The sequence below is a fragment of the Amyelois transitella genome, chromosome 22 (assembly GCF_032362555.1).
Source record: "Amyelois transitella isolate CPQ chromosome 22, ilAmyTran1.1, whole genome shotgun sequence".
NCBI classification, from domain to species: domain Eukaryota; kingdom Metazoa; phylum Arthropoda; class Insecta; order Lepidoptera; family Pyralidae; genus Amyelois; species Amyelois transitella.
In genome coordinates this window covers 3748561-3773644 of record NC_083525.1, presented here as the reverse complement: position 1 = coordinate 3773644, position 25084 = coordinate 3748561, and the positions used below count along the sequence as shown (strand labels likewise).

Below are 25084 nucleotides of genomic sequence, written 5' to 3'. Positions count from 1 at the left end.
ATGAGTAAAAACAATAGTGTTGTTACTCAACTATCGATAGTGGTCTATCGTTCGGAAACACTGGCTAGGGTGGTGAGGTGAGAATGAGTCATTGCGTAGGTATCTTTGTTTGTTACATCGCCAAACCGATGACAATAAGTAAAGTTCATCTAAAAGAGTAGCACCAGTACCCTAACTACATAAATAGTGATTCAAATATTTTTTATCGACACTATCGAATACATTGCTTTTACTCGACTATCGATAGTAGAACATCGAACGGCAACATTATATCCTCAATAATTTTGTTACTATCTTTCTAGGTATGTGATAAAAAATTTATAGCTGTGTGATCCGGCAATTTAGAATAGGACCACTCCATCTCTTTCCCATGGATCCCTAATACACATGGGATTCTTCTTTTAGGCGAGGGGTTAGCAACCTATCACTATTTGAATTCCAAGAATAAGCAATACAGCCAAACGGGGCTTTTCAATCTATGCGAGACTTTTTTTTTCTGCTGGTGATTTGTCAAGAAGTTTCTTTTTTTTATGGTACCTACTATGGTACTAGCTTTTGTTCTTCCTCTATTGTTGTTCCTTTTTTGTTCATCAAAATCCGTTCAGTGATTTAGACGTGAAAGCGTAAACAGACAGACAGAACTACTTTGGCATTTATAATATTAGTAGGTATTTTACTGTAAATCCTGTCAAATATCTGTAAGCAAATCCACAGTGCGACATAATTCTTTCTCATATATGGATCAGAGTGGAACAAATTAATGAATCAAAGTGAAACCAGATTCTTTTATAATATGTACACCTTTTTATTTATAATACGTACGTCTTTATTCTCACATAGTACAATTAATTCACCTGGGTTAGTTCACCTAGACAATTGATTCCTTGCTGCCCAATGCGGTATATAGAATAGACTGGACGCCTGAAAATCCACGGGTCAGCTGTATAAGTCGACATAACTGAGTGAGCTTATAATCAAAAACTTGTCAACACACACACAATCTGTGATGGCAGAGAAGCTGCTGGCACTCACTATTTTTCTTTTTATCTTAGTATATTATGTACTTACTAAGTTGTATTCTGTTATGTGTTATATAATTAAATAAAAAATAAATTCAAGTAATGAGTGGTGCTTATCAAAGTTTAAATATATACTTAATTTGATACATTTTATTTAATTTGAAGTTATAATTTTGAGTAGCAAATTAAAAAATTTGATGATGTGTCAGGTTCATTATTTACAGAAATCTGATTCAGTGAGCATTAAAAATAAGCAGTTTAGAAATAAATAAATGATTGTAGTAAAAAAAAAAACAATTAAATAGGAACATACAATATTTACATTTTATTGGAAATAGATTTGACTTTTTTAAAGACTTATCACGTAGGTAACCTACTTCTTCATTTCTAGAATCTATGGGCCTTCATATCATGTATTGTATTTTTTCTTTACTTTAAAACAACGGCAATTATTATAATAAAATGACCTTCGAACCTTTGACATGAACAATTTGAGAGGTAAACGACTTTGACATACTCGTACATACTTTTAAATAGGTAAAACGCTCAACATAAAAACATTGATTTAACTTATTAAGACTTAGCTGTAGTTATTCATGAACTTTTGGATAACATGATTTCTTGATCTTTTGACAGATTTAATTTTATTTTTATGTCTATAAAATACAATATCACAGATAGATTAACAACGTGATTTTAAAGGACTTACGTCCACAACTAAACTAGATACTATTTTATTGCATTTTAACACTTGATCACGCGTGCACTGTATTTCTGATTAATTTCTCAATGTGATACTATAATATTTCGCTACTGGATCCTCAATCATGCACTCACTATCCGTAACTCCATGGTCTTCAAGAAATTCCGTATGATTCCTCAACCAATCCAAATACAATCTCAGGTATCTATCCTCGGGATCTAAATCTGTATGACTTAAACAGAATATTCTATAGGCGTCTTCTCCATATTTTCCTATGCCAAATAAATCACTTGCTCGTCGCCATTTTGATGACACGAACTGGTAGCTCATCTTCCAAATCATGTGGCCTCGTTTTCTTAGGCCTAAGTTATCAAAATATCGCTCTAATGAGGTAGGATCCTCTTGTAGTACATGATAGGGCGTTGGATATTCTTCGAAAAAGGATTTCATGTAGGGTCTGGCAGTCCTGCCGGCTGTTTTGTTTAGGAAAATTGTAGCTGTCAACATCGCCCATGGGTTTGTGGCAAATTCCTCTTCTATGACATAATGGGGCGATAATGGCATTTTCCTAGGAGATATGTTATAGAACGGTTGAATGGGCAATGGTTCGTATTCTTCGATACACAGGTTCGATAAACTTAACATGTCTACATCGGAACCAAATGAACTGTGACTCAAATCTTGGGAAGAGTCGAGGGTTCCTTTTAACGGGTTAAGAATTATTTTTGGGCTCGTAGATGCTACATTAGATTTTTCAAAGAATCTGCTGATACAAGTGTCCTCCGCCATGATTAAATCTGAAAAAAAAACCATACTTAATTTTTTTTAAGTGAAAGAAAAACATTTAAGGAAAGATTTACACACATGTAGGTATGCAGATTTCACATCTACATATTATGCATGTTCCCATTGTAAAAAATGTAAGTACACAGAATTTACCCAGATTGGATTAAATTTTATTCATGGTCGCGCCATAATATTTTTCGGCTTATCTCGACAAGATTAAAAGTAAATTGACCTCATAATCTACTTAGACGATGTCTTATTTTACGGTTAATATATTAGACAAACAATATGTCTTTACATGAACACTTAAAATTTATATGAAAATGCGTCTCTTATTTCCATGCTATGGGTCGATTCAACTTTGTTCAAACTTTGTTAAGACTTATGACCACGATTAAATCTATACTAATATTTTAAAGCTGAAGAGCTTGTTTGTTTGAACGCGCTAATCTCAGGAACTACTGGTTCGAATTGAAAAATTCTTTTTGTGTTAAAAATACCATTTATCGAGGAAGGCTTTAGGCTATAAAACATCACGCTGCAACTATGAGGAGCGAAGAAATAATGGAAAATGTGAAGAAAACGGGGTAAATTATTCATCCTTGACGGCTTCAATGATGCCCAAAATAACTATTCCTATACATCAATATTCTCTATCAGTGCCTCAAGCATATTCGCCGACATTCGATCTACTTGCACCACTTGCAACTCTCATAACTTTAATTTGATCAAACATGTTTGACCGCACGTAAATTGCCTACAATAAAAAAAAATTGATATAGCTTCAGTTTGTGAGCTATGGGTTCACAGACAGACAGAAACGTCAAACTTATAACACCCCTATTTTCCGTCGGAGGTTAAAAAGATGCGCACTTACAGTTATAATTTAATCATCCAATTGTACATACATAAATAGATAATAAAGCAAACAATGATTCTAAATATAAAGATTTTACACGTGTAATAGGCATATTTGAACATTTGTTTTAATGTTATACCAAACTCATACATTTTAAATACAAATTATTACTTAAGAAATATACATTTATAATTTTTTTTAAGAAAAACGGTAATAATAGATTAAATTAAATTTAATACAAATCCGTACCCATGTACTTTCCCTGTCGAAATCCCGCTTCCTATCCCCTATGTTCCCATCAGTTTCTTCTTAAACTACTAATTAACACCTTCGCATACCCGGTTCCCGATGTGTGCGCCGTGTGGTTCCCGGCAGTTTAGAATAGAACCATTTAATATCTTTCAACTTTCTGTACAATACCGCATTTACATTGTACAACCACATAATGGAATATACTTATCTATTAATAAATAAATAAGGAACAGATAACACAGATTTAGTTAGCCTCGAAATAAGTTCGAATCTTGTGTTACGAAATACCAACCCAACGATGTTTTGTGAAAAATACTTATATAGATAAACATCATCAGACCCATGCCAATCAGAGAAAGTTTGTTCCTCTTCATGCCCTGGCCGGGATCTCCGGTGTTACAGATAAGCGCACTAAAATATTTGTATGTGAATTTTCAAAAATGACAGAAAATGTCGTTTCGACCCTGTTGGCTCTGTCTACCCAGCAAGGGATATAGACGTGATTATATATATAAAACGTGTAATTCGCAAGAAAATAAAGCCCCTAGCAAAATCTTGTTATTCTATACATAAATAATAATCACAAAGTGGGTGCAAACACCAAAGACTTCTACAACCTTTGACATCCTAACAATGTAGGTGTAACATGAGAGTATCAATTAAAGTAGAGACAAAACACAGACAATAGAGAAGCCGCTATTGTCCATTGTCCTTTTTCCGCATTTATTAATCTATAGTCGATAATAGATTCAATCGCGTGCAAACCGTCATACATTCCGACTACTTTTCTTCAGCAACTGACCAGCCTACCACACTCGCAAAATATGTATAGAACAGGGGAGTAATCTCATCGCATTAAAAAATGCAAATACATAAGCATTTTCTTTGATGTCTTATAAATAGGTACTAGTGACTTATAAAGAGTAGTGAACTGTTCAATTATAATAAATACCTACTTCCTTAAACACAAACCGTAATGTTCATTACAATACGACTGTGTTGAATTACAAGTTACAACTTTATACGGGGCTGTTAAAAACAAGTAAAAAACCGGAAGAACTGATAATTTGTCTTACGTCACTCAATAAATCCATTGGCAATAGTATTTAAACATTAAGGTACCTATTTTATGAATATATAATATATAATTATTTATTTGACACGGCGTTAACCTGTCTTATTTTCCAATCGCACGTGTGTTTCACTTTTGTAGTCTCTATATTTTGTGCAACCGGCTCTAGTCCGTAGGTATAAACGATTATTGAGAAGAGCTGCATCGCCGCGACAGCACGCACGTTGCCCCGTGCGATAGAATCGAAAAAAAAAACGCGTGTCAATCGAATGAATCGATAAAGTCGAATCAGCTTGAGAACGACTGCGTGAATTAAAATTATTATATTTTCGGAATCGCGGATCAATCGATTGTTGATTACGATTGCGGAAGTGTTAGTAAAGTTACGGCCTTTCTGGAAGGTCAAGGAACATTAGTGTTGTATATATCGATACTCGGATGCAAGTGAGTTATGCCGTGCGATGCGCTTTTGCCGGTGTGCAGCGAACGGTAAGTTAATTGGCATGACTCAATATGAAAATGCTTGGATTGCATATTAAGTAGGTATAGGTCTAGGTCCCGTAATTTTAATGACGTAAGTAAAGTCGGTAATTCTTCGTATAGGAAGTGAAGACAGGAAATAATTAAATGTGTACAAAAAATATCGATAAGGTAGACCACATCGAGTACCACTGAAATCATAAAAAATAACTTAAAAACATCAGACACCACATTTTAGAATAAAAAAATAGGGAGTTACCTTTATAATATCCGTATTAAAATAAAACTGCCGATTAAATACCTAACCTAATAAAGTATCAGCATCAACAAGGTATAATTTAGGCAGACAAATTGGTTCAAAAGAAGAAAAATTTTAATTATTTTATAATGTTCACTTCTTATCTTTTTCTAACTCTATAACTACGAAACTAATATTGATGAAAATAAAGAAAAATATATAAAGAAAAATAAGTTAATAGTTAGTTTTCGATACCTATTCTCTTTAAGAGAGAATGTGTAAGGCAGGAACTAGGAAAAGTTTTTCAGTGTGTGGTTATCGGAGCAAGTAGCTTAAAGGTTTTTCCTTCGATAACAGTTACCCTATTTTGAAAACAGCGTATAATTACGTGTTTAACTCATTTCACTAGCTTATCATTATCAAAAGCTTAAAATGCCAACTACTCAATAAACGTACCTAAATGTCAAGATTTAATAATGTCTTTCCTCAGATTGGAAATTAAATAGCTTTTATTTTTTTAAATTAAGAGATATAAGAATCAAAATATTTTTTTTATTTTAAAGTATGTGCAAGAAATATTGTATAAATACGTACTGAATTTAACAATAACATTATTATAATGCATTGATAACCGCCTTATCAAATTCTGTCATAACATTTCTCAATTTATGTTATAAAATATGACAGTTGGCGGTGTAATAATTGTTAAATAACCTACTAATGCAAATCATATGACATGCAATATGGGCGATAGACACAGTACTTACCTACAGTAAAGCATAAATTGCTGGCAAACCTATAGGTATAAAATTAATATTAGATGGTTTTGATTACCCGAAGCAAATGTCTGAAAAACTTTCGAAATTACATATATCTACTTTAAAAAACAATTACTACAATACTTACTACCTTTAAAATTGTAAGGGTTCCTTTGATATCCCAAAAATAAAGTCTCCATAATTATGTCATAATTCGTAGAGTACTTAATGGCATCAAAAACTATACAAAAATACAATTGAATTAATAATATCTTCTTTTTTTAAGTAGTTTCAAAACAATGTAAAATATCAAAAGCGATTGTCCTTTTGATACCTAAGTCCTTAGGTCGCTCTACATATTTTGACATAGCTGTATGTAACTCTTGAAAAAAATTACGACTATCGTAAATTTTCATTACTATTTGGTACTGTGCATATTTTTGTATTAATTTCGATTAGTTTTTGCTTATTTTATTGTCATAAAAAAAAAGAAAATTGTCTTTAAAACGAGATTAAAAGTTATAATAATTTCAAACTACTCGTTTAATGTAATATTTAAGCTAACCGTTACCGGAACCGTTAACAATATGCAAAATATTGCAATTAATAAAATTCCATAAAGATACATATAATATCTTTTATTAGTTTTGCCAATTTTTGGTCTAATTGATTAGTAACTCTACCGACATGAGCTAGGAATCTATGTATGCAAAATTCGCTCACTTCTTCACACGAAGAGAGCAGCATTAAAAAAAAACCCCAACAAAAACATAACATTTAAAAACTGATTGAAACTTGTGTTTAGTACTAACGACTATAAATAGATTGTGTTCGTGTATTTATTTACCATGACCATTTTGGTTCTGCAAAGCGCTACATAATTATTACCGTTGGGTAAAAAAGATCGAGTACATTACAACAGTACAGGAAATAATTATGACGTACAAAAATTTTATAAATACATCTTCGACGTATTCGCTAATAGGTGGTCTTTTTTAGAACAGGTCGTCCCTACTGATTATTGCTTTCTAACACCGTTTACCGTTAGCTGGAAGTATTGAAATCGTACATACAATCTAGTCTTTACCCCTCACGGAGTAGACAGAATATATAAAGCCACGTTTTTGTAATTTTTCTGTGCCTACGGAGACGGAATAAATACTTTTTTACTTTTTACTTTACTTTACTTTTACGTTCAGCTGTATTAGCTTGAGATGGAATTGAGATACAAATAGTGACAGGATGTGTCCGTAGTTACCTAGTGTTAAACTTAATATATTCTGTGTTTATTTTTTACAAAATAGTCCCGCGGTTGCTGCATAAAAAACGCGATCAGAAACGATCGTTTTATAAGAACAATATATCTTGATAAAAAAAAGATTCTTAAAGAATAAAAATAACTTCTCATTACAATGTCGCAGTTTGAATTGCCAATAGTTCGATTAATTAAATCAAGATGATTTGACGAATCTACAGTCTGAGGCTACATTCCGTACCTACTAAGCCTAGCTTCACAGTCCCGTGACAGAAATAAGAATTTTCAAGAATCTGGCGTAGTTAAGTTACTGAATGTATTTTGTAAACAAGCTCTCGCTTTACTGACCGACGACTCTCCAGTTTCCATTTCATATTCGATTTCATTTCCGCGACAACACGCCGGTAGCATGAGATTTATAGCATTAAAGCTTACTGACTCTTTCCCACAGCCGCGCCCGCGTTTCTCTCCCTTAGATATAATTACGGCACTTAAAAAGGTCAAAGACATCAACTTATATAATATGAATTTTATGAATTATTAATATTGATTGATAATTTGGATTGTTATGAATTTCAATAATAATTAGACTTTTATACTATCTTTGACCTGTCCCAAGTATTTAAAATGACCAAAAAAATCGGAATAATGTCCTGTTCATTCAGATTTCTGTAAAAAGCACTTATTCTCGGTAACAAATATAGCTTACGATTTCACTTAACATAATAATATTATCATAGTTTCAAGACCTTCGATTTTACGATGGTATGGGTAATTAACGTTTCTAGGTTGGACAAAAGTCGTGATGAAATTAACTGTTAGTATGTAAACACTTCTTGAAAACTAATAACATCATAGAAGAATCAGTAAAACATTAGTTTCTATATACTTAGTTAGGTATGCGACAAAATTCAATTAATTTGCATTAAAACTCTTATTAAGATAAATTTCAATGGTGTAACTTCTGACATCAAAGAAGAAGGGGTCACAGAAGGGGCTTGACTCTCATTATTGACTTTTAAGCATAATCTGCACGGGAAGGCTATATTCCGTATACTAATAATGCTATACTAATCGTATGCTCTTTTTTCGCTACAAGAGCATTATGGAATCTTGCACAAGATGAATATATTTACCAGCCTATTCCTTGTATTTAACGACATCCATGAAAAAAATATGGAATGGTTCTATTCTAAAAGAGTTAAACTCAAACTGAACATTTTCCAATGGTTTCAGTTTATTGCACTTTCACGCGTTTCCCCACGTGTTAGCAAGAATTCTTATCTAAAACGGAGAGCCATAGCTACAGATGGAATTTATGATTTCGATCTATAATTTTCATGCCTAATTATGTTCCACTAAATGTTCAGTTGTCATGAATTTTTAGTCTGTATAAGACACATTCATCGCTAATTCAGTCAGTCTGGACAACTTAGTTTCAGTTTTTATCCTTTAAGATCCCTAAAAAGTAAAAGAAATTTATGTCCGACGACGAAAAAATTTTCATGTTGCATACCTATACATAATTAAGTGTAAGCGTTTAGCATCAATTACTGCATCTGTATGGAGTGGAGCAGGTTAGTTTTCTTAGAAAATTATCGACGCATTTCCTAAACATTCAATATAACAAAAAGAAAACTGAATTCCCTTTGTAAAAAGCAACTTAATTTTCAAAGACAATTAAGTATAAAGAATAATTTATTTTTATTTGATCCAGAACAGAACACATGTTTAAACAAAGGGCGATGGCCACACCACAATAGTTATAGGTACTCGAACGACCTTAGGCCGCCTTAGACCAGAATTACTAATAGAACTAACATGCCAGAACACTAAACAAAGAATGCACTTATTTTGTTATTGCATAGAGACATGACATGACGCATAATTTTCAATTATAATATGCACCATTGACGTAATAATGACAAAGGAAAGAACAATTAGATAGTATTATTACGGCAAAGTCACAGTTTTGCTTGATTAGAACACGTCACGCCTTGAACGAGTATTTTAACATATTGACCGGTTTTCAAAATTATATAAAGGTTGAATGCTCTAGTCACCTCTAAGTTTTCTATCATAGTAAGGCATAATCAAAGTTTCCCGTATTTCAAAGTTCTATTGCCTCTTTAAGTATCTACTTATTTATTTATAAAAATAATGAATTGCTTTCCCAATTAACGTATTTAATTATATGTCCTATTCAAGTGATCACATTCCCTTTAGCTCTGTTGAGCCCTGCCGTGAAATGCATAATTTGACCAGAAATATAGCAGACCAATCAATTGGCGCAACAGTTCTGGATATCAAATAGCGACAGCAAATAGTTATGTCATATTGAGTAAGTTGACAACAGTCTTATAGTGTCAACTTAATTATATTAGTACACTGTTTAGTTCTTAGTTATAAGTCGATACTCTAAGCTATTTAGTCAAATATAAACCGTCATATTGGTTTAGATTGGACAACTAATAATAGCGTTAGGTTATGATTACTCTTATTGAGAAGCCAGCATATTTCATTTCACCTTTTATTCGTATCATAGCAAGGGCAACACGCCCAAATGGAAGCATTTCTTCGCGGAATAGCTAGATTTATTCTTTGAGCAAAAGTGCCCACGCTTCTGTAACCGTTTGCCTCGACGGTTTATCTCCCAAAAATATCTTTACTTCCAGGCCCCAGGGACCTATTGCCTTGTCAGCAATATTGTATGTAAGTCATGTTGCTACTGAGTCGGACCAACTGATGGCCCAACGGTCAATGAAGCAACGCAAAGGGCTGCCAAATGTCATAAATCTTCACTTGACAAAGAGACGCGATGTAACACATTGCCTATTAAGGTGTTAATGGTAACCACATAAACAGTATTGACGGTGAAACGCATATAAAGTTATCTGCATGGAACTCTATGACACAGTAATAGAGGCGAATTTGCAGGTACTTTGGTTGGTTGATATGCTGTTGACTATATAGTCATTTGCATTTAATCCTTGCTAGAATAGCCCTTATGCCATTGTAATAGTTGCTAAAAGCAGAAGGTGTGTGTGGTGTTAACTGTCACGAGTTACCATCGATAACTTAGGCTTCCAAAATTATGCAACGAACAGACCAATGCAAATCCATACCAGTTTTATTTATCTTTGGCGCTGACCCCCACATTTGTGTTGTTTTCAAACGATGAAATGAGATGTTAAAAAATGTAAAGCAATAAATACGCGAAAATCATCGTGAAAATAAAACTAAAAGATTAAGGTACATTATTCCTAAGACTATTATGTCCTTCCTTCTACGCATAGGACGGACTTGAAGTCATAATAATCAATCAGGCATCTAGATCATACAAACATTCATGTACCTATTACTTTGTTATCCTTCACGGGGAAAGCAGAGCTGATAGTGGCATAAGTCGCAGAAAACGTTCAGCTAAAACTCAGTAGTCAGTTGCTAAAACCGATCGCTTAAATAAACAAAAGCATAAAAGAAGTCAAACCATACGTCTTTCCTATGATAAATCTAGATCCGCCCTGCATAATATATTGAGTAGAACAATTTTCATAAATACTTTATGTTGTAAATATTTAACACAATGTTTGTTTAAATCAGTACAACACATGGAGTTTAAAGTAAGCAAATACTACGATAAGTAATGTCAATATACAGGAAGTTGAGATTCTAAAAGAGATATAATATTAATATTTAATAATAACGCGACAAAGCTTTAGATAATGGAAGAACTATGTATATTTTATTATTTACCACATAGGGTTTATTTTACTTTGAACGGTAATACCAACTGGAATGTCATCTGCCTGCATTTAAGAGCACCAGAACTAACCTTGAACAGTGTATTTATTTATATAAAATAGATAAAATCTCAATACACGCGAGACATGTTTATCAACAATGATTTTAATCATGGTTTTACATACGATAATAATATGATAATATGATCACATCTATATCCCTTGCGGGGAAGACAGAGCCAACAGTCTTGATACTCATAGACTGTTAGGCTTAATGATAGAATTGAGATTCAAATAATGGTTGCTAGCCCATCGCCTAAAAGAAGAATACCAAATTTATTAGCCTATTACGACATCCCCTTAGTAGCCTTTTACCACGTCCATGGGAAAGAGATGGAATGGTCCTATTCTTTTGTCTATTGGTGCCGGCAACCGGTTCACGGTTTTGGTTCTTTCTATTGGCTTCAGCAACTAAGTAAATCATCTTCTTGGTGATCTTACTTGCGTTATCACCTATAAAGATTCCTTCGTATTCTTCTGATTACTTCAGATGGAGTCGGTTACGCCCAAGGTACGCCCTTGACCATGGATCCTGAATTGATTTTGTATGTTTAAATAATATTCGGATATGTTTCTATGGTGCTTTAGTCTCGTTAACTATAACACAATTTACAAACTTACTTTTGGGGTTAACCCGGTCTGGGTACCTAATTTATCCTGTGTATATTTTTTTTAATTATTCATTATTCCTTTAAGGCTACCATGTACTCATTTCTAGTACCACTTAAACAGAGGTCCTTCTACTGTATTTAAACATTATATCAAGCCAAGGAACGAACGGCACCGTCTGTACAGGGGTCTATTAATTAAATTGATTAATTTCGCAACGGTATTCAGCAAACCTAACCGCTCAAACTAACCGTGTATGGTTGGTTATCTGATTATAATAAATTATTATACACAAGTAACGGAATTTGACCCCGAACATTTTAAGTTAGTACCAACCATAATCCAATGAAGGAAGGGCAAGCTGTAGCTTGGGATTGTTTTGTTAGAAATCTGTAATTATATCTAACTAAATCTCAATTCCATCATTAAGACTGAATATTCTGACTATTGTCTCTGTCTACCCCTTATATATAAAACACGTGATCTATGTAATCTTAATCTGAATTACCTTCCTCGAATAAGTGAGCTTCGTTCATGTGGGAACTTCGTGATATACCTGCGTATTCTGTTGTAAGTAGTTACTTGATAAAAGTAAGTAGGTGCTTACAATAAATGTATAATCACGTTTTTATTGCTTACGGAGTAGACAGAGCAAACAGTCGCGAAAAGACTGAAAGGCCACGTTCTGTATGTATGGCTCAATGACGGAATTATAATGTGTACGGGACGAGAAACAGCTAACACGCGCTGTATTCTTTTTTCTTTCGGCATGGAAGTTAGTAAGATACTATATTGAATGAATTACTTTATTCATTATTTCCTACGTAAGTATAATGTATAGAAATAAAATGTAATGGAGTACTATAAGTATATAAAGTAGCACTAGACTTGATGTACTGCATATCACGAGAATCGACATAATATTCCTTCGCGGGACTTCCGTAGCACTTAATCAAGTCTAAAGCCGGTTTCCAATCGGAAGTACGCAACTTTCATTAGCCTTCTAAGCAGATTCATTAGAATTAAATAATTAAACTAGCTTGCTGCAGAATTACCATTCGAATCAATAATTAAATATCTACTATTTACAATAAATCTATATTTTTTTAAATTTATTTTAAACGAAAAGAATGCGTGCTTGGGACTAAGTATTTTTTTAATGTGTCTCGGCACCTGGCTCTGCCTTTCATTATATTTTTTAATATTTCAATGTTCGAAACAAGTTTCGCAAACAAATCTATTTTCAGGTTAAATTTTTCATCAAACTGCCAGCAACAAAACTAATCGATTGCCCATATGCGTCGAATCGATTATACAAAACAAAAAAAAAAGAATAAGAATTCGCATTACACAATCAATCAAAAATTTAATATGAAGTTTTTCGCTAGATATGTTAGTAATGTACTCATGGTCAGGACTTGAAGTAATACTTGAAGACACTTAGACACACTGCTTGTCAATTTATAATAATCACTACATAGTATAAAGCAAAAACTAAACAACGGATTAAATGGCTTTTTTAAATAGATAGAGTGGTTCAAGTTCAAAGTTTTTATGTTTAAATAAATACTATCCGTTCGAAGTCTTTGCGGGTCGCTAGTATTATATAATTGTTTTAAATTTATTATTTTTTTTTCTCTTAGAACTCTTTTGCCCAAGGCAGGTTTGAAACAAGCACTGCAAAGTCGGAAGAGTTATAGAAGTTAATAAAAACATTTAAGTGATTCTGTTGAAGTAATGGAACACGTTTTGATATAAAATATGGACTCTTTTCTTTTGATTTAATAATATAATATCAAAAAGCCACTTCACAAGTTTAAACATTGGTATAGCTAGGTATACCGGTTTTGGTAAAATATAGTATTTGAAACTTCGGCAATAAATAGTGACATAATATTTTAGTAGCTGTGTGAACTTGAACGGTACTTACAAAACCCACACATTTTGGCATCATCAAGTCAATCAAGGCTCTTTTTTATTTACAACTAGCGCATTAATAAACCTTTGCTCATCATGCTAAAGGTAAAAACATACTCGTACAATTAAACTTCTTCAGTTCAAGGGTTAAAGTCCAAAATTCAACACAATTAAAGCTGAATGCAGAGATGAGCAAAACGTTCGTGGTGAATGAACCAGCAATTTTTTTCCCAATTGGCTAAATAAACTTTTTCCAACCTTTCAATTTTAATATTTTTTTCTTAAAGAAAAAGCTTATATTAAACCGTTCCCTTACTTTTAACTGATTATGAAATATCGTCTATCATAAATAAATTTGTATCGCCGTCCGCGTGATGACATATTTAGTAATACATACATTCATACATATGGTCACGTTTATATCCTTTGCGGGGCAAACAGAGCCAACAGTCTTGAAAAGACTGAATGGCCACGTTCAGCTATTTGGCTTAATGATAGAATTGAGATTCAAATAGTGACAGGTTGCTAGCCCATCGCCTATAAGAGAATCCCAAGTTTGTAAGCCTAACCCTTAGTCGCCTTTTACGACATCCATGGGAAAGAGATGAAGTGGTCCTATTTTTTTTTTGTATTGGTGCCGGGATCCACACGGCAATAGTACGGCACGGCTAATAGTAAATATGAAATAAACATAAATGAAACAACATGGGTAGTTTGTAGGTCATTTGATTTTGTATATTGTAAAATACAAAACCAAATGACCTGCTGAGAATGACAACAACAAGAAAATCTTCATAAAACGCTGACAAAATAAAAGGTCGTATTCAAATAAAGTTTTATTTTCGATGAAAAAAGAAAATATCAAGGTGAGGAAAACTTCACTTAGCGAATTGTTATGGCAAAAAGTTAATGTTTTATTCGGTGTCGTTGGGATGTAAAGGAGGCGGCACAAAAAATAATCATTGTATGTCCATACGCTCGATTTTTTAATGTGATGAACCGGATTTGGAAATACCCAATTCACAGTTACTTAATTAAACACATAAATAATGCAAATGCTTTAAATAAAATATTTTCGAGCGCATAGTTAAATCATAAAGGCATATAGTTATGGCATTTTGGTAGATTATAAAAATAATATGCCGAAATATCTGTGTAGATTTTTTCTGTATTGATTGGTGTTTATTAAAATCATACCCTATTTTCTTTGCATAACCTTTGAACACAGTCTTTGAAATAACCAGAAATGTTTTCCCCAATTGACTACATTTAATTTTTTTCAATACCCCAAAACAACCGTTTCTTCATTATACTATTCTAGTACCAAAAAACATCAACGATTTTTTTTTTAAATATTTATTTTTGAGAATATTCATAAAATCTAATATCATATCTGTGTCGTCATCTCTATGACGAGAGAAGTTAATAACATTATTATGATGTTTGAAACTAGTTCGTACAGATGACGTCATTGCGTCGTTATGCCCCTTGAGAATGAGCCAAATTTCAAACATAAAATTTAATAAATTACCGACACAAATCAAAATAAAAATATATATTTTAAGTTTGAAATGCTGTCTATTGGCAAAATTTTTTTCTAGCTTATCACCTTTTACTATTTCTTAAAGAACTCATTAAACCCGTCCCATATTAGTTTTCAGTGATTATAAATGATTTCATAATCCTAGCGAAGTTTCGATTAATTCAAGAAATATGAGGTAATCCCAAATGAAACAACATTACATTCATTGTAAAATCAAGTTATACTTGTGCCTTCAGACAATTCCCTCAGAATAAGTTTCATAAATAAATAGCCTCTTCGCTAGCATTCTAATTCATCGACTCAGCAGTAAACCTTGCCATATCGCTCCTTTGCAGAATACAAACGTACAATTGCAACCATTATTTAAATATATTGCACGTTACAAACAACGTATTTTGCGTAAACCTCAGTCTTTTCATTGCCATGTACTTAAAACTATTAATAATTCTGTGATTGTCATCGATATCAAGTAAGTTCCTTGTTTGGAATTGCCAGATTTCGTGCGAAAAGTTAAGCAATAACGTATATTTTTTAAAATGAATAAGTACTATAGCATATAAACAAAACATTAGTCAGAATATAACTTCACTTTTAAAGCCTTCATTCATAACTTAACATTTTTATTATTACACAAAATGCTTATTCAATCATTAATATGTTCAATTATTTGAACGTAGAGCAGTGAAATAAAATGTAAAAAGATTCATAACTTTTTCAAAACTGTTCTTGACTTCTGCAATCTGTAGCATATGAGTACTTACTCAAAGCATACAGTTTCCGAGGTGTATAAAAAACAACTTCCTTTATGACAAAGAGCAATGTTCGATATCTGGTAAATGAACTAGTTCTACTTCTGCCTTATACATATGTAGTCATATTAATAATTCTATAGTTCGACTATATGTTTAGAAGCGCCAATAAATGCAAAAGGTAATAACTAGGTTGGCACGGACACATCACGAAAAGAGAGGAAGGTCATGTTACTAAAAGAGCCTTAAATAGGGAAATGGAAGGTTTAAGAAATAGGGGAAAACCGAAAAAGAGATGAATTGACAGATAGTATGAGTAGAAAGGGAGTGACCAGTGAGATGGCAAGTAACAAATGTAATTGGAAAAATCTAACATGATGTGTTGACCCAACGTAAAAAGTGGGAAAAAGTAACAAAGAAGATGTTTAGTCAGAAACAAACAACTCGGCAACCAGTCACTACTTAACTGAATCTCAATTCCATCAGTTTTTTGACACTGTTAGCGCTGTCTATGGCCGCCTATTGTTGACGATATATGTATTTTGTACAAACTTTATGTATAAATCACGTAACAGCGAGAAATATAATTTAGATTAGAATTTTTTTAGCACTAAAATACATATATAAGATTTATATAATAAACATAAGAAGAAAGAAATGTTTGGGATTAGCCCGTGGAATCTCCGATCGTTATACCGTTAAATTTTAATCATTAGGTAATACATCCATATATCTATGATATAATATAATGTATATCCCGGATTTCAAATTACTCTCATGTAGTGACAGAAGAATTAAGCAATTAAAGAATGAATGAATGTAACTTAAAAAAAATAATTATTGGTGCATATGGCCTGGCCTGTGCATCACGCTATTTTGCAGCAACGATGCACATCAATCTTAACTATACTTCTACGGATAATAACGCAACAATATAAATACATAATTCACATACTGGTGGCACTTTTTATAGACATATATGTATAATAAACATAAGCTGGTGTTATTATAGAACACGTGTCAGACGAAAGGATGTCACGTTACAGCCGGTGCAAGAACTTAACACAACACAGAACCTTTAAGAGACATCTATAACTTCTACCCATTTTACTAAATCGATGCTTCTAATCAATGGCATTGTACTAACTTTATAAATGTGAAGGTTTGTTGGGATGTGTGTGTACGTTATCTTATTTGTCTATCACACGAAATCTACTTAAAGAATTTTAAAAAAATTTTATACGTGGGTATAATTTATAAGACCTGTAATTTCATCTAGAGTACTTTTTAGGCCAAAATTCGTACGAAAAAACGGAGGACAAAAATTTGATCCGCAATTAAATCTGAGATTTCTTTTACTTCTAGTTCAGTCTAGCTTGAAAAGGATCCCTTTTCTCCTTTAAACCTATATATTTATTGTTATATGTACTTATCTATAGTTACAACGAAGTTGTAGACATAGCGATTACATATCACGGCTTTATCCCTTTCGGAGTAGACAGCGCCTCTCGAGCCTCAAAGGTCTATAGTTGGATGGACATGACAATTATGACTCAATGTTGTAGTTAGCAACAAACATACATTGCATTATTGACATAAATGAAGGCACAATAAGCTGGCCTGTTATCTACAAACTGTCATATGTGGCAGGTGACCGATAATTACGCGTTGCAAAATACTAGGCGAATGGGAACTTCCTTATTTATAAGTCGGTTAAAAGACGGAGGACGGGCTTAAATAAAACTAACGCATCTTAAAAGATCTCGTAGCTAAATGTCGAATAGTTTTGATAAAGATGAATTTACGGTGTTCCCCTGGAGGACCAGCCAGAGGATCCTGCCTGGTGAACTAGATGTAAGCTCGTATGTAAAGTATTCGGAGACTGTCCATATAGGTGCATACTATACAGTGGTTTGGGAGATAGGTGTGTTCAGTGACCCTCAAAATATTAGTGCCGTATGATTTTGAGAATTAAAAAATACTATTCAAGGGTGTTCTACGTCCGTACAGTTGACTAGATCAAGTTCATAAGAGATATGGGAAGAATTCTCATATTAAATGAAATGCAAATATTTGAATCCCAATTCTATTATTAGCCACACAGCTTAACGTGGCCTATCATTTTTGATTGTGGGCTCTGTCTACCCCACCAGGGATACAGACGTAACTATATGTATGTATGTAAATATTTTAAGGGAATTAATTATACTAAAACCAATTGGCAATGCTTATAAAATTTGTAAAGTTAATTCGAATAATTAAGTAACTCCAAGCCTATCATCAAAAACTTTCGCATTAATAATTAATAAAGTAAAATAAACATACTCCAATTTTTTAGGTATCTACTTAAATAAAGGAAAATATGGTTCAATGTGTTTACATTCTTACCCTTATACCTAACTATCTCGAACTTATAATATATATTACTAACCGCTGTTGGCAGGCAAAGTATAGAATACGCCATTAACAGGACCATTACAACCTTTTCGTGGTAGAATGGGTCACTTCACCTATTCAATAATAACATGATCATTAAACATTCCAAGTGCGTGACGGCAATGACATAAAAGGGCTCTAAGTAGTCTTGTTCTTTTCGAGTCATGGAGAAATCAGAAAGTGGCAAGTAGACACTCAAGTAAAAGAAAGGCTTTGAAATGAAATTTGGGCCAAAAAATCAACTTAGAGCTAAAATACATTTTTGGTATGTATATTGTACCATGATAACATAATTAAATTTTAAAAGGTTTTTATGAGCTGTCAATAGAATTTTTTAATCTTGAAAATACTTGAATGTTAACTAACTCGAAAGTCTAGTCTATATTATCGCAGTTGACTTTAAAGAGGTTCTTCATAGTTCTAAAGACTTCTTCTTCTGCTATTGAAAGCAGGATTAGTAGGCAAGAAATGATGTATGAATATAAGCATCTAATACTAAAACACAATTAAAAATAGATTATAATTTGTAATAATTTATCATTCAAATCAATCAATATGTGTACAGGTGTGCTACATATTAATGAGCACCAGATAGCTTCCACCATTACATAAATTGATTTTAGTATTAATAGTGATAGAAAAGATACATTGACAAAATAGTTAAATAGATATGACGTGCATATTTTGTAATAAAAAAAAATTATTAAAATAGCTTAAAGTACCTACTGGGCTTAGGAAGCTCAAAGGCATGTGTAGCCTTTGAAATATGTAGGGGAACACTAAAAGATGATGCAGGTTTTTTCCATAGTAATAGAAAATAAACAAGTTTTCATGAACTTGCTAGGTGGAGCTATTGGAACTTTATTATCTTCCTCATCTCTCCCTTATCCATTATTTAAAAAAACATAGATATTACCTATATCGAAAAAGGTGTACGCTATTTGGTAGACAACATAATATAGGCATGTTAGAACCAACAAAACCACTGTTACTATTATAAAATATAAAGATGTAATGATATTACTGAATTCAAGAACCCACTTCAAGGATACAAATTTCATTACTTACCAGATACTGATCATTACTGATTCATAACTCCTAATTAGTTTTAGAATTTAGTAGACCGAACTGTATTTGATAAACTAATCTAATATTAATTAAAAAAACACTAAAAACAAAACTTTATTACAACCACAAACAAGCAAAACTTTTGCTTGACGTTGGTTCAGTTTTGACATTGACATCGGTTTGTCAGTGTCATCTTGAAACTTTTTTCATTTTACGTCGTAGTGTAGTACGCTATGCAGCCAACCGGAATAATTAGTTTATAACATATTATCACGTTTATATCTCTTGTGGAGACAGTCTTGAAAAGGTTAACAGGTTAAGCTGACGGGTTACGTTCAGCTCTATGGCTTAATGATAGAATTGAGACTCAAATTGTGACAGGTTGCTAGCCCATATCTCATGCATATTATAAAAGAATCCTATATTTAGGTATAAGCCTATCTCTACTATCTCTTAGTCGCATTTTACGACATCAGTGGGAAACCAATAAAAAAAGATATATGAAGATGAATTATACATTAATTAATAATTTGATTATAAATACGAATATGTATCTTATCCTTAACTTATATCAATATAAATCTTAAATTTAAAACGCTATGTTATTGTTTCAGATTCGACAACCAGTACGATGCCTCTCTGACAATATATAAAAATTCCAACATGCTGGATGTGCCCGATAATGTGAGTGTTTTAGCCCGTGGGCCTTGAAATGGTATTATTATTAAGAGAGAGTGATATTTGTATTTACGTGCATGAAGTGAAAGAAGTAAGTGTGGCTATCAAGCCACACTTACTTCTTTCGCTTTCAGATTGCTACTTGATAGTAGCAATCTGAAAGCGAAAGAAGTAAAAAAGAAGTAAGTCTTTTATCTGCATGCAGCTGTGCTGCAATGCATTCTTATTCAAAGAAAGTGGCGTGACTACTGGGACAAAATCGTATCGCAGTCTCACTTGTCCCAACATGAGACTAGTGGGAGATACCGAACATTTTCAAGACTGCTTTATTTATCGCAGATAGATATTCTTTGCTTTTCAATGTTTTGAGAAGGTACTTAGTTTTTAATGCTTGTTTGAACGGTCACATACCTACTACCATACCAAGATAGGTAATTTGTAGATAAACAGCGGAAAAATGCTTCATTATCGCCGTCATCATCCTTATTATCTAAATGTAGCAAGCATAGGCAAGCACTAAAGTAGGTAGTAAAAAAAAATATTCTTTTCTAATGCAGTCAATCACGGGAACTTAGTAATCTTCTTTTAGGCGATGGGTCTGTAACTGTTCACTTTTTGAATCTCAATTCCGGCTTTCGACTCTTACGATGACTGGCTATGTCTACTCTGCAAGGGTATAAGATGTGACATGTGTTGTGTATGCTATACAAATACAGTAGTTGAAGAATATATTAGACCACCTTTATGTTATTTGCTTAAATAGTCTAAAAGAATAATTACAGAAATATAAAGGAAAATTTTAATATAATACGTTGGTATCACAATTAAAATTTTATAGCCATAATTCTAATTTTTACGGCATGGGAACAATGTCTATAAATGTATGGTTGGCATAATATTCAGTGGTTTAATTTTAGTAACTTCTAAGACTCTCATCTAGTCATATTGGAGACTGGCCAAGTGCAGTACAGAAAATTGAATCCACTGCGCTTAAAAAAGAAATTAAAATAACTAATTGCTTCCGCAACATACCTAAACGGGTTTCTTTAAGCTTGCACTAACAAATTTACCGAAAGTGCTTTAAATTTAAATTAAATAACTGTGATTGTGTAATAAAATAAGCTAATTCAGCAGTATGAATTTAAAGCAGTTGATGATGAATTTATTATAATTGGTGTGTTGTGACCGCTGCGACTTTTAAATTGACATTTTGTTATCTATATGACAGTGTACCTATGAAATCAATAACAAAACAAATATATATATGCCAAATCCGGTGACAGGACTTTCGCAGGGAGACGACGTGCCCGGAACACTTGCAGCATTTCCTAGTTGGACTACAATTTTATGTGAATATAAATTATAATGCAAAAATAAATTGGTTTATTTCCTTATTTAAGTAAAAGAACTATTTACTACGATGTCATATCAGAAGAGAATTAGTAAACACCGCCTATTGTGGAAGGTCAGTTTCGCATGCTAAATAAAATAAGCAATCATTAGGTATTTGTTATTTACCCCTACCGGGAAGACAGACGCAAAGGTCTCTATGTAATACGTTCAGCTGGATGGTATAATGATGGAATTGAGATTCAGACTATGACAGGTCGCTAGCCAATTCTATCGGCTAAAACAAGAATCCCATATTAGCATTTCCATTCATGGGAAAAGAAGCAGCTGGCACACACACGTTATTTATTTATTTATTACTTTATTTATATGTTTATGTACATGAAGGAAAAACACTAGAACTTAGACTAAGGAGAAATTTAGTACAAGGGCAATTATTTTTTTTCTTCGCTCACAATATTTCTTTACTTTGAAACATTCTTAAAAATCATTTTAACCTACATCTACTACGTTACATGTAGAAACAATGCCAATGCTAACTCTCATGCGTAAACAGACGAAAATTGTTGACACAGCATTTATGTAAAATCTTCCCTGATTGTGGCGTAATAGGGTTGCCAGCTACATTATGTTGTTGCAGTTGGCATAACTATATCATTTCAAATGGACACCAATCAACTTATACCTACATATACATCAAATAACATATTTTTGATAAGTTTTGATAGATGTTATCTACAACTATATAGATACAAATTATTGTCTCTTCAAGGCGCAACCCCCCATAATTTTCAGTTCTTGTCCATTAGACAATTGAAATCCATTCAGCTTTTTTTCTTTTCACAATCCATTTACCGAAATATCGAAATTTGCTTTATCGGAAATAAAATAATATTTTTATTTAAAAAAAAAACCGGCAATAACTGCTATTAACTATCGACACATCATTAAACAAATTGTTTTTTTTTTTATAAATTGTAATAAAATCATTTTGCCTAGAGGCTACTCTACTCTTCCGCTTCCGTTTCGAATTTGGTCGGAACTAAATTATTTGTAAGTGGAAAATTCTTAGAAGTAAACAACGCTTAAGCTGAAACTAATTATTTACATTAATAATACAACGGTTACCTATAGTACGTAGGTACACTTTTCAAAGTATTTGGCAAAGAATTCATAAATAAAAAAATATAATATTGACTATGATATGACTATGTACCCATAAATAAAATACATACATACATACATATGATCCCGTCTTTATCCCTTACGGGGTAGACAGAGCCAACAGTCTTGAAAAGACTGATAGGCCACGTTCAGCTGTTTGGCTTAATGATAGAATTGAGATTCAAATAGTGACGGGTTGCTAGCCCATCTCCTAAAAGAAGAATCCCAAGTTTATAAGCCTATCCCTTAGTCGCCTTTTACGACATCCATGGGAACGAAATGGAGTGGTCCTATTCTTTTCTTGTATTGGTACCGGGAACCACACGGCACTATAAATAAAATACAGTTTTATAATAAATGCACAACCCTAAACTTATCGCGTAGCTCGTTTAGTTTTTCCACAACAGTCGGAGAAAAACCTCCAACTGAAAATGACATAATATCGAGAACTTTCACGATTTACGATATTTTTTTTCTGCTGTGTTCCAGTGTTAAGTGCGTGATATTATCTGAAATCAACAACAAAATTTATTTGTAAGTAGGTATATCTAGTTTACAGATTATTTAAAACAATTTATTTTATTTTATTTATTTATATTGAAAATATATCCCTTACGGGGTAGACAGAGCCAACAGTCTCGAAAAGACTGTATGCTACGTCACGTTCAGCTGTAGGTGTGGCTTTGATAATGATGGAATAAACAATCTTTGAACTAGACTAATAGGTACATTACGTACTTTTCAACAAAAGGATCAAGCCACTATACCCAACGTAAAATTGGGTAATAATCGGGTAACATTTTTTATTTTATTTTTTCTAAAAGACAGACCACATACCTACCTACATATATATGATTTACGAAAAGTTTAACCCATAAATGTATAATTTCCGTACCATCCGCGTAATGTAATACTTCGACCGCTCCTTATAGCTGTGACTGTGCTGTTTCCTTATTATACCGATATAATAATATGTATGTTGTATGTACATAGGTCAGTAAATTTTATTATTATTTAAAGAATTGTTAAATAACTTGTCAACAATTATGTACAATGTCACCATGTACAAAAACAAAATACTACGCAGTATGAAATGAAGACACACGGTATTTACTTACAATTGTGTAGGTACTTTTGTGATTGTAAGTCAAATATTTTAACAAAAAAAAAAATAAAAACAATATTTTATCAATAATTTAGACAACAGTATTATATTAAAGACTACTAGAGGAGGAAGAATTTGGTAGAGAATGCCAAACGGAATTAAGTCCGCCTTGAAATAAAATGTACATTTTCTTTTTGTGCAATAAAGTTTATATTTATTCCATCTATATGTCTACACAGTTATGCAATAAATATTTTGAGTTTGAGTTTGAGTTTATAAATAAATAAGTACCTATGTAGGTAGTTACCAGTCGTTGTATCGAAATTTACTGCTGGTTTTACATCGCCTATACTAGCCTATCTACATATATGTAAGCCGGTGAGTGATACCTTACTATGTTTTGTTTTGATTATAGGTATTTTGGAAAAATTTAAGAATAATAGGTACTATATCAAAGAATACGAGTATATAAAAATGCCATTGAAAAAGCACTATTGTTCTTAAGAGTACTGTCAACAACAAGCGTTATAGAAGCGAATTCGCACTAGATTCGGGAATATTTGTACTGCAGTTTCGAATCCGTTGGTACGAGTAGCTACACTTATGAAGGTCGACCTTTGACCCTAGGTTTAACCTGAATCTGTTACATGGCAGGTAAACAAGATGAAGTTTATGATGGTACAAGCAAGCTCAAATAATTTCTTTCATGCCCAGATTTACCTGTTAAATAACAAAATAACAAAACCAGCATGTACTCGGCTGAGTCACAGTTTATTTGAATTTAAAATGTGTTTTATGCAGATAGGTGCTTTTCAGCTCGGCTCATTCATGTCGGGGATTTTTTGCAATTGTAAGAAAATACTTACCTACATCAGAAGGAAAAAGGGCTAGGTACTACTAAAGTTTTCCTGTATTCTTTTTTGAAATCGATTAACAGGTAAATAAATCTTAAGGAAATAATATATCTACGTAGCTTCGATCAATAAAACTTTAAAATGAAAAAGCGATTTCATTCCGTTTCTATAGGTACGATCTGCATTTTTAACGTTTTCTTTGTAATTGTCTAAATTTAAGTATGCCTTGTTCTAATTTAACTAAGTATGACTTGAAATAAACAGTAAGAAATTGCAGAAAAACCTAAAGCTCAATGGATTACATATATTATTTATATAAGTATATATTATTTACATATATTATTATACAAAAACTGTACTTATCTTCAAATTAATTCGGCAAACAA

The 25084-nt window shown here is 32.6% G+C and overlaps 2 protein-coding genes across 3 annotated transcripts in view; one reads left to right on the top strand and one right to left on the bottom strand.

Annotated features, from left to right (window-relative positions):
• Positions 1–808: 808 nt before the first annotated feature.
• LOC106134178 (methyl-CpG-binding domain protein 4) lies at positions 809–19686 on the bottom strand. The gene is made up of 2 exons (XM_013334154.2): positions 19548–19686; positions 809–2519 (listed from the first exon to the last, which is right to left on the bottom strand). Exon 2 carries the CDS (start codon positions 2509–2511, stop codon positions 1798–1800), a length of 714 nt encoding a protein of 237 aa, XP_013189608.2. The 5' UTR covers positions 2512–2519; positions 19548–19686; the 3' UTR covers positions 809–1797.
• The window catches only part of LOC106134175 (calcium release-activated calcium channel protein 1), a 39142-nt gene continuing 19070 nt past the window's right edge, over positions 5013–25084 (top strand). The window contains exons 1-2 of one of the 2 annotated variants that reach the window (XM_013334152.2): positions 5013–5180; positions 20162–20231. In XM_013334152.2, coding sequence (XP_013189606.2) covers positions 5143–5180; positions 20162–20231 — 108 coding nt within the window. In that variant the 5' untranslated portion in view covers positions 5013–5142. The remainder of the gene's footprint in view (positions 5181–20161; positions 20232–25084) is intronic. The other variant, XM_013334150.2, reaches the window with a different exon arrangement.

What these genes read in the sequence shown, in the direction of transcription:
- LOC106134178 (XM_013334154.2), bottom strand. Translation starts at nt 2,511, where the DNA reads ATGGCGGAGGACACTTGTATCAGCAGATTCTTTGAAAAATCTAATGTA.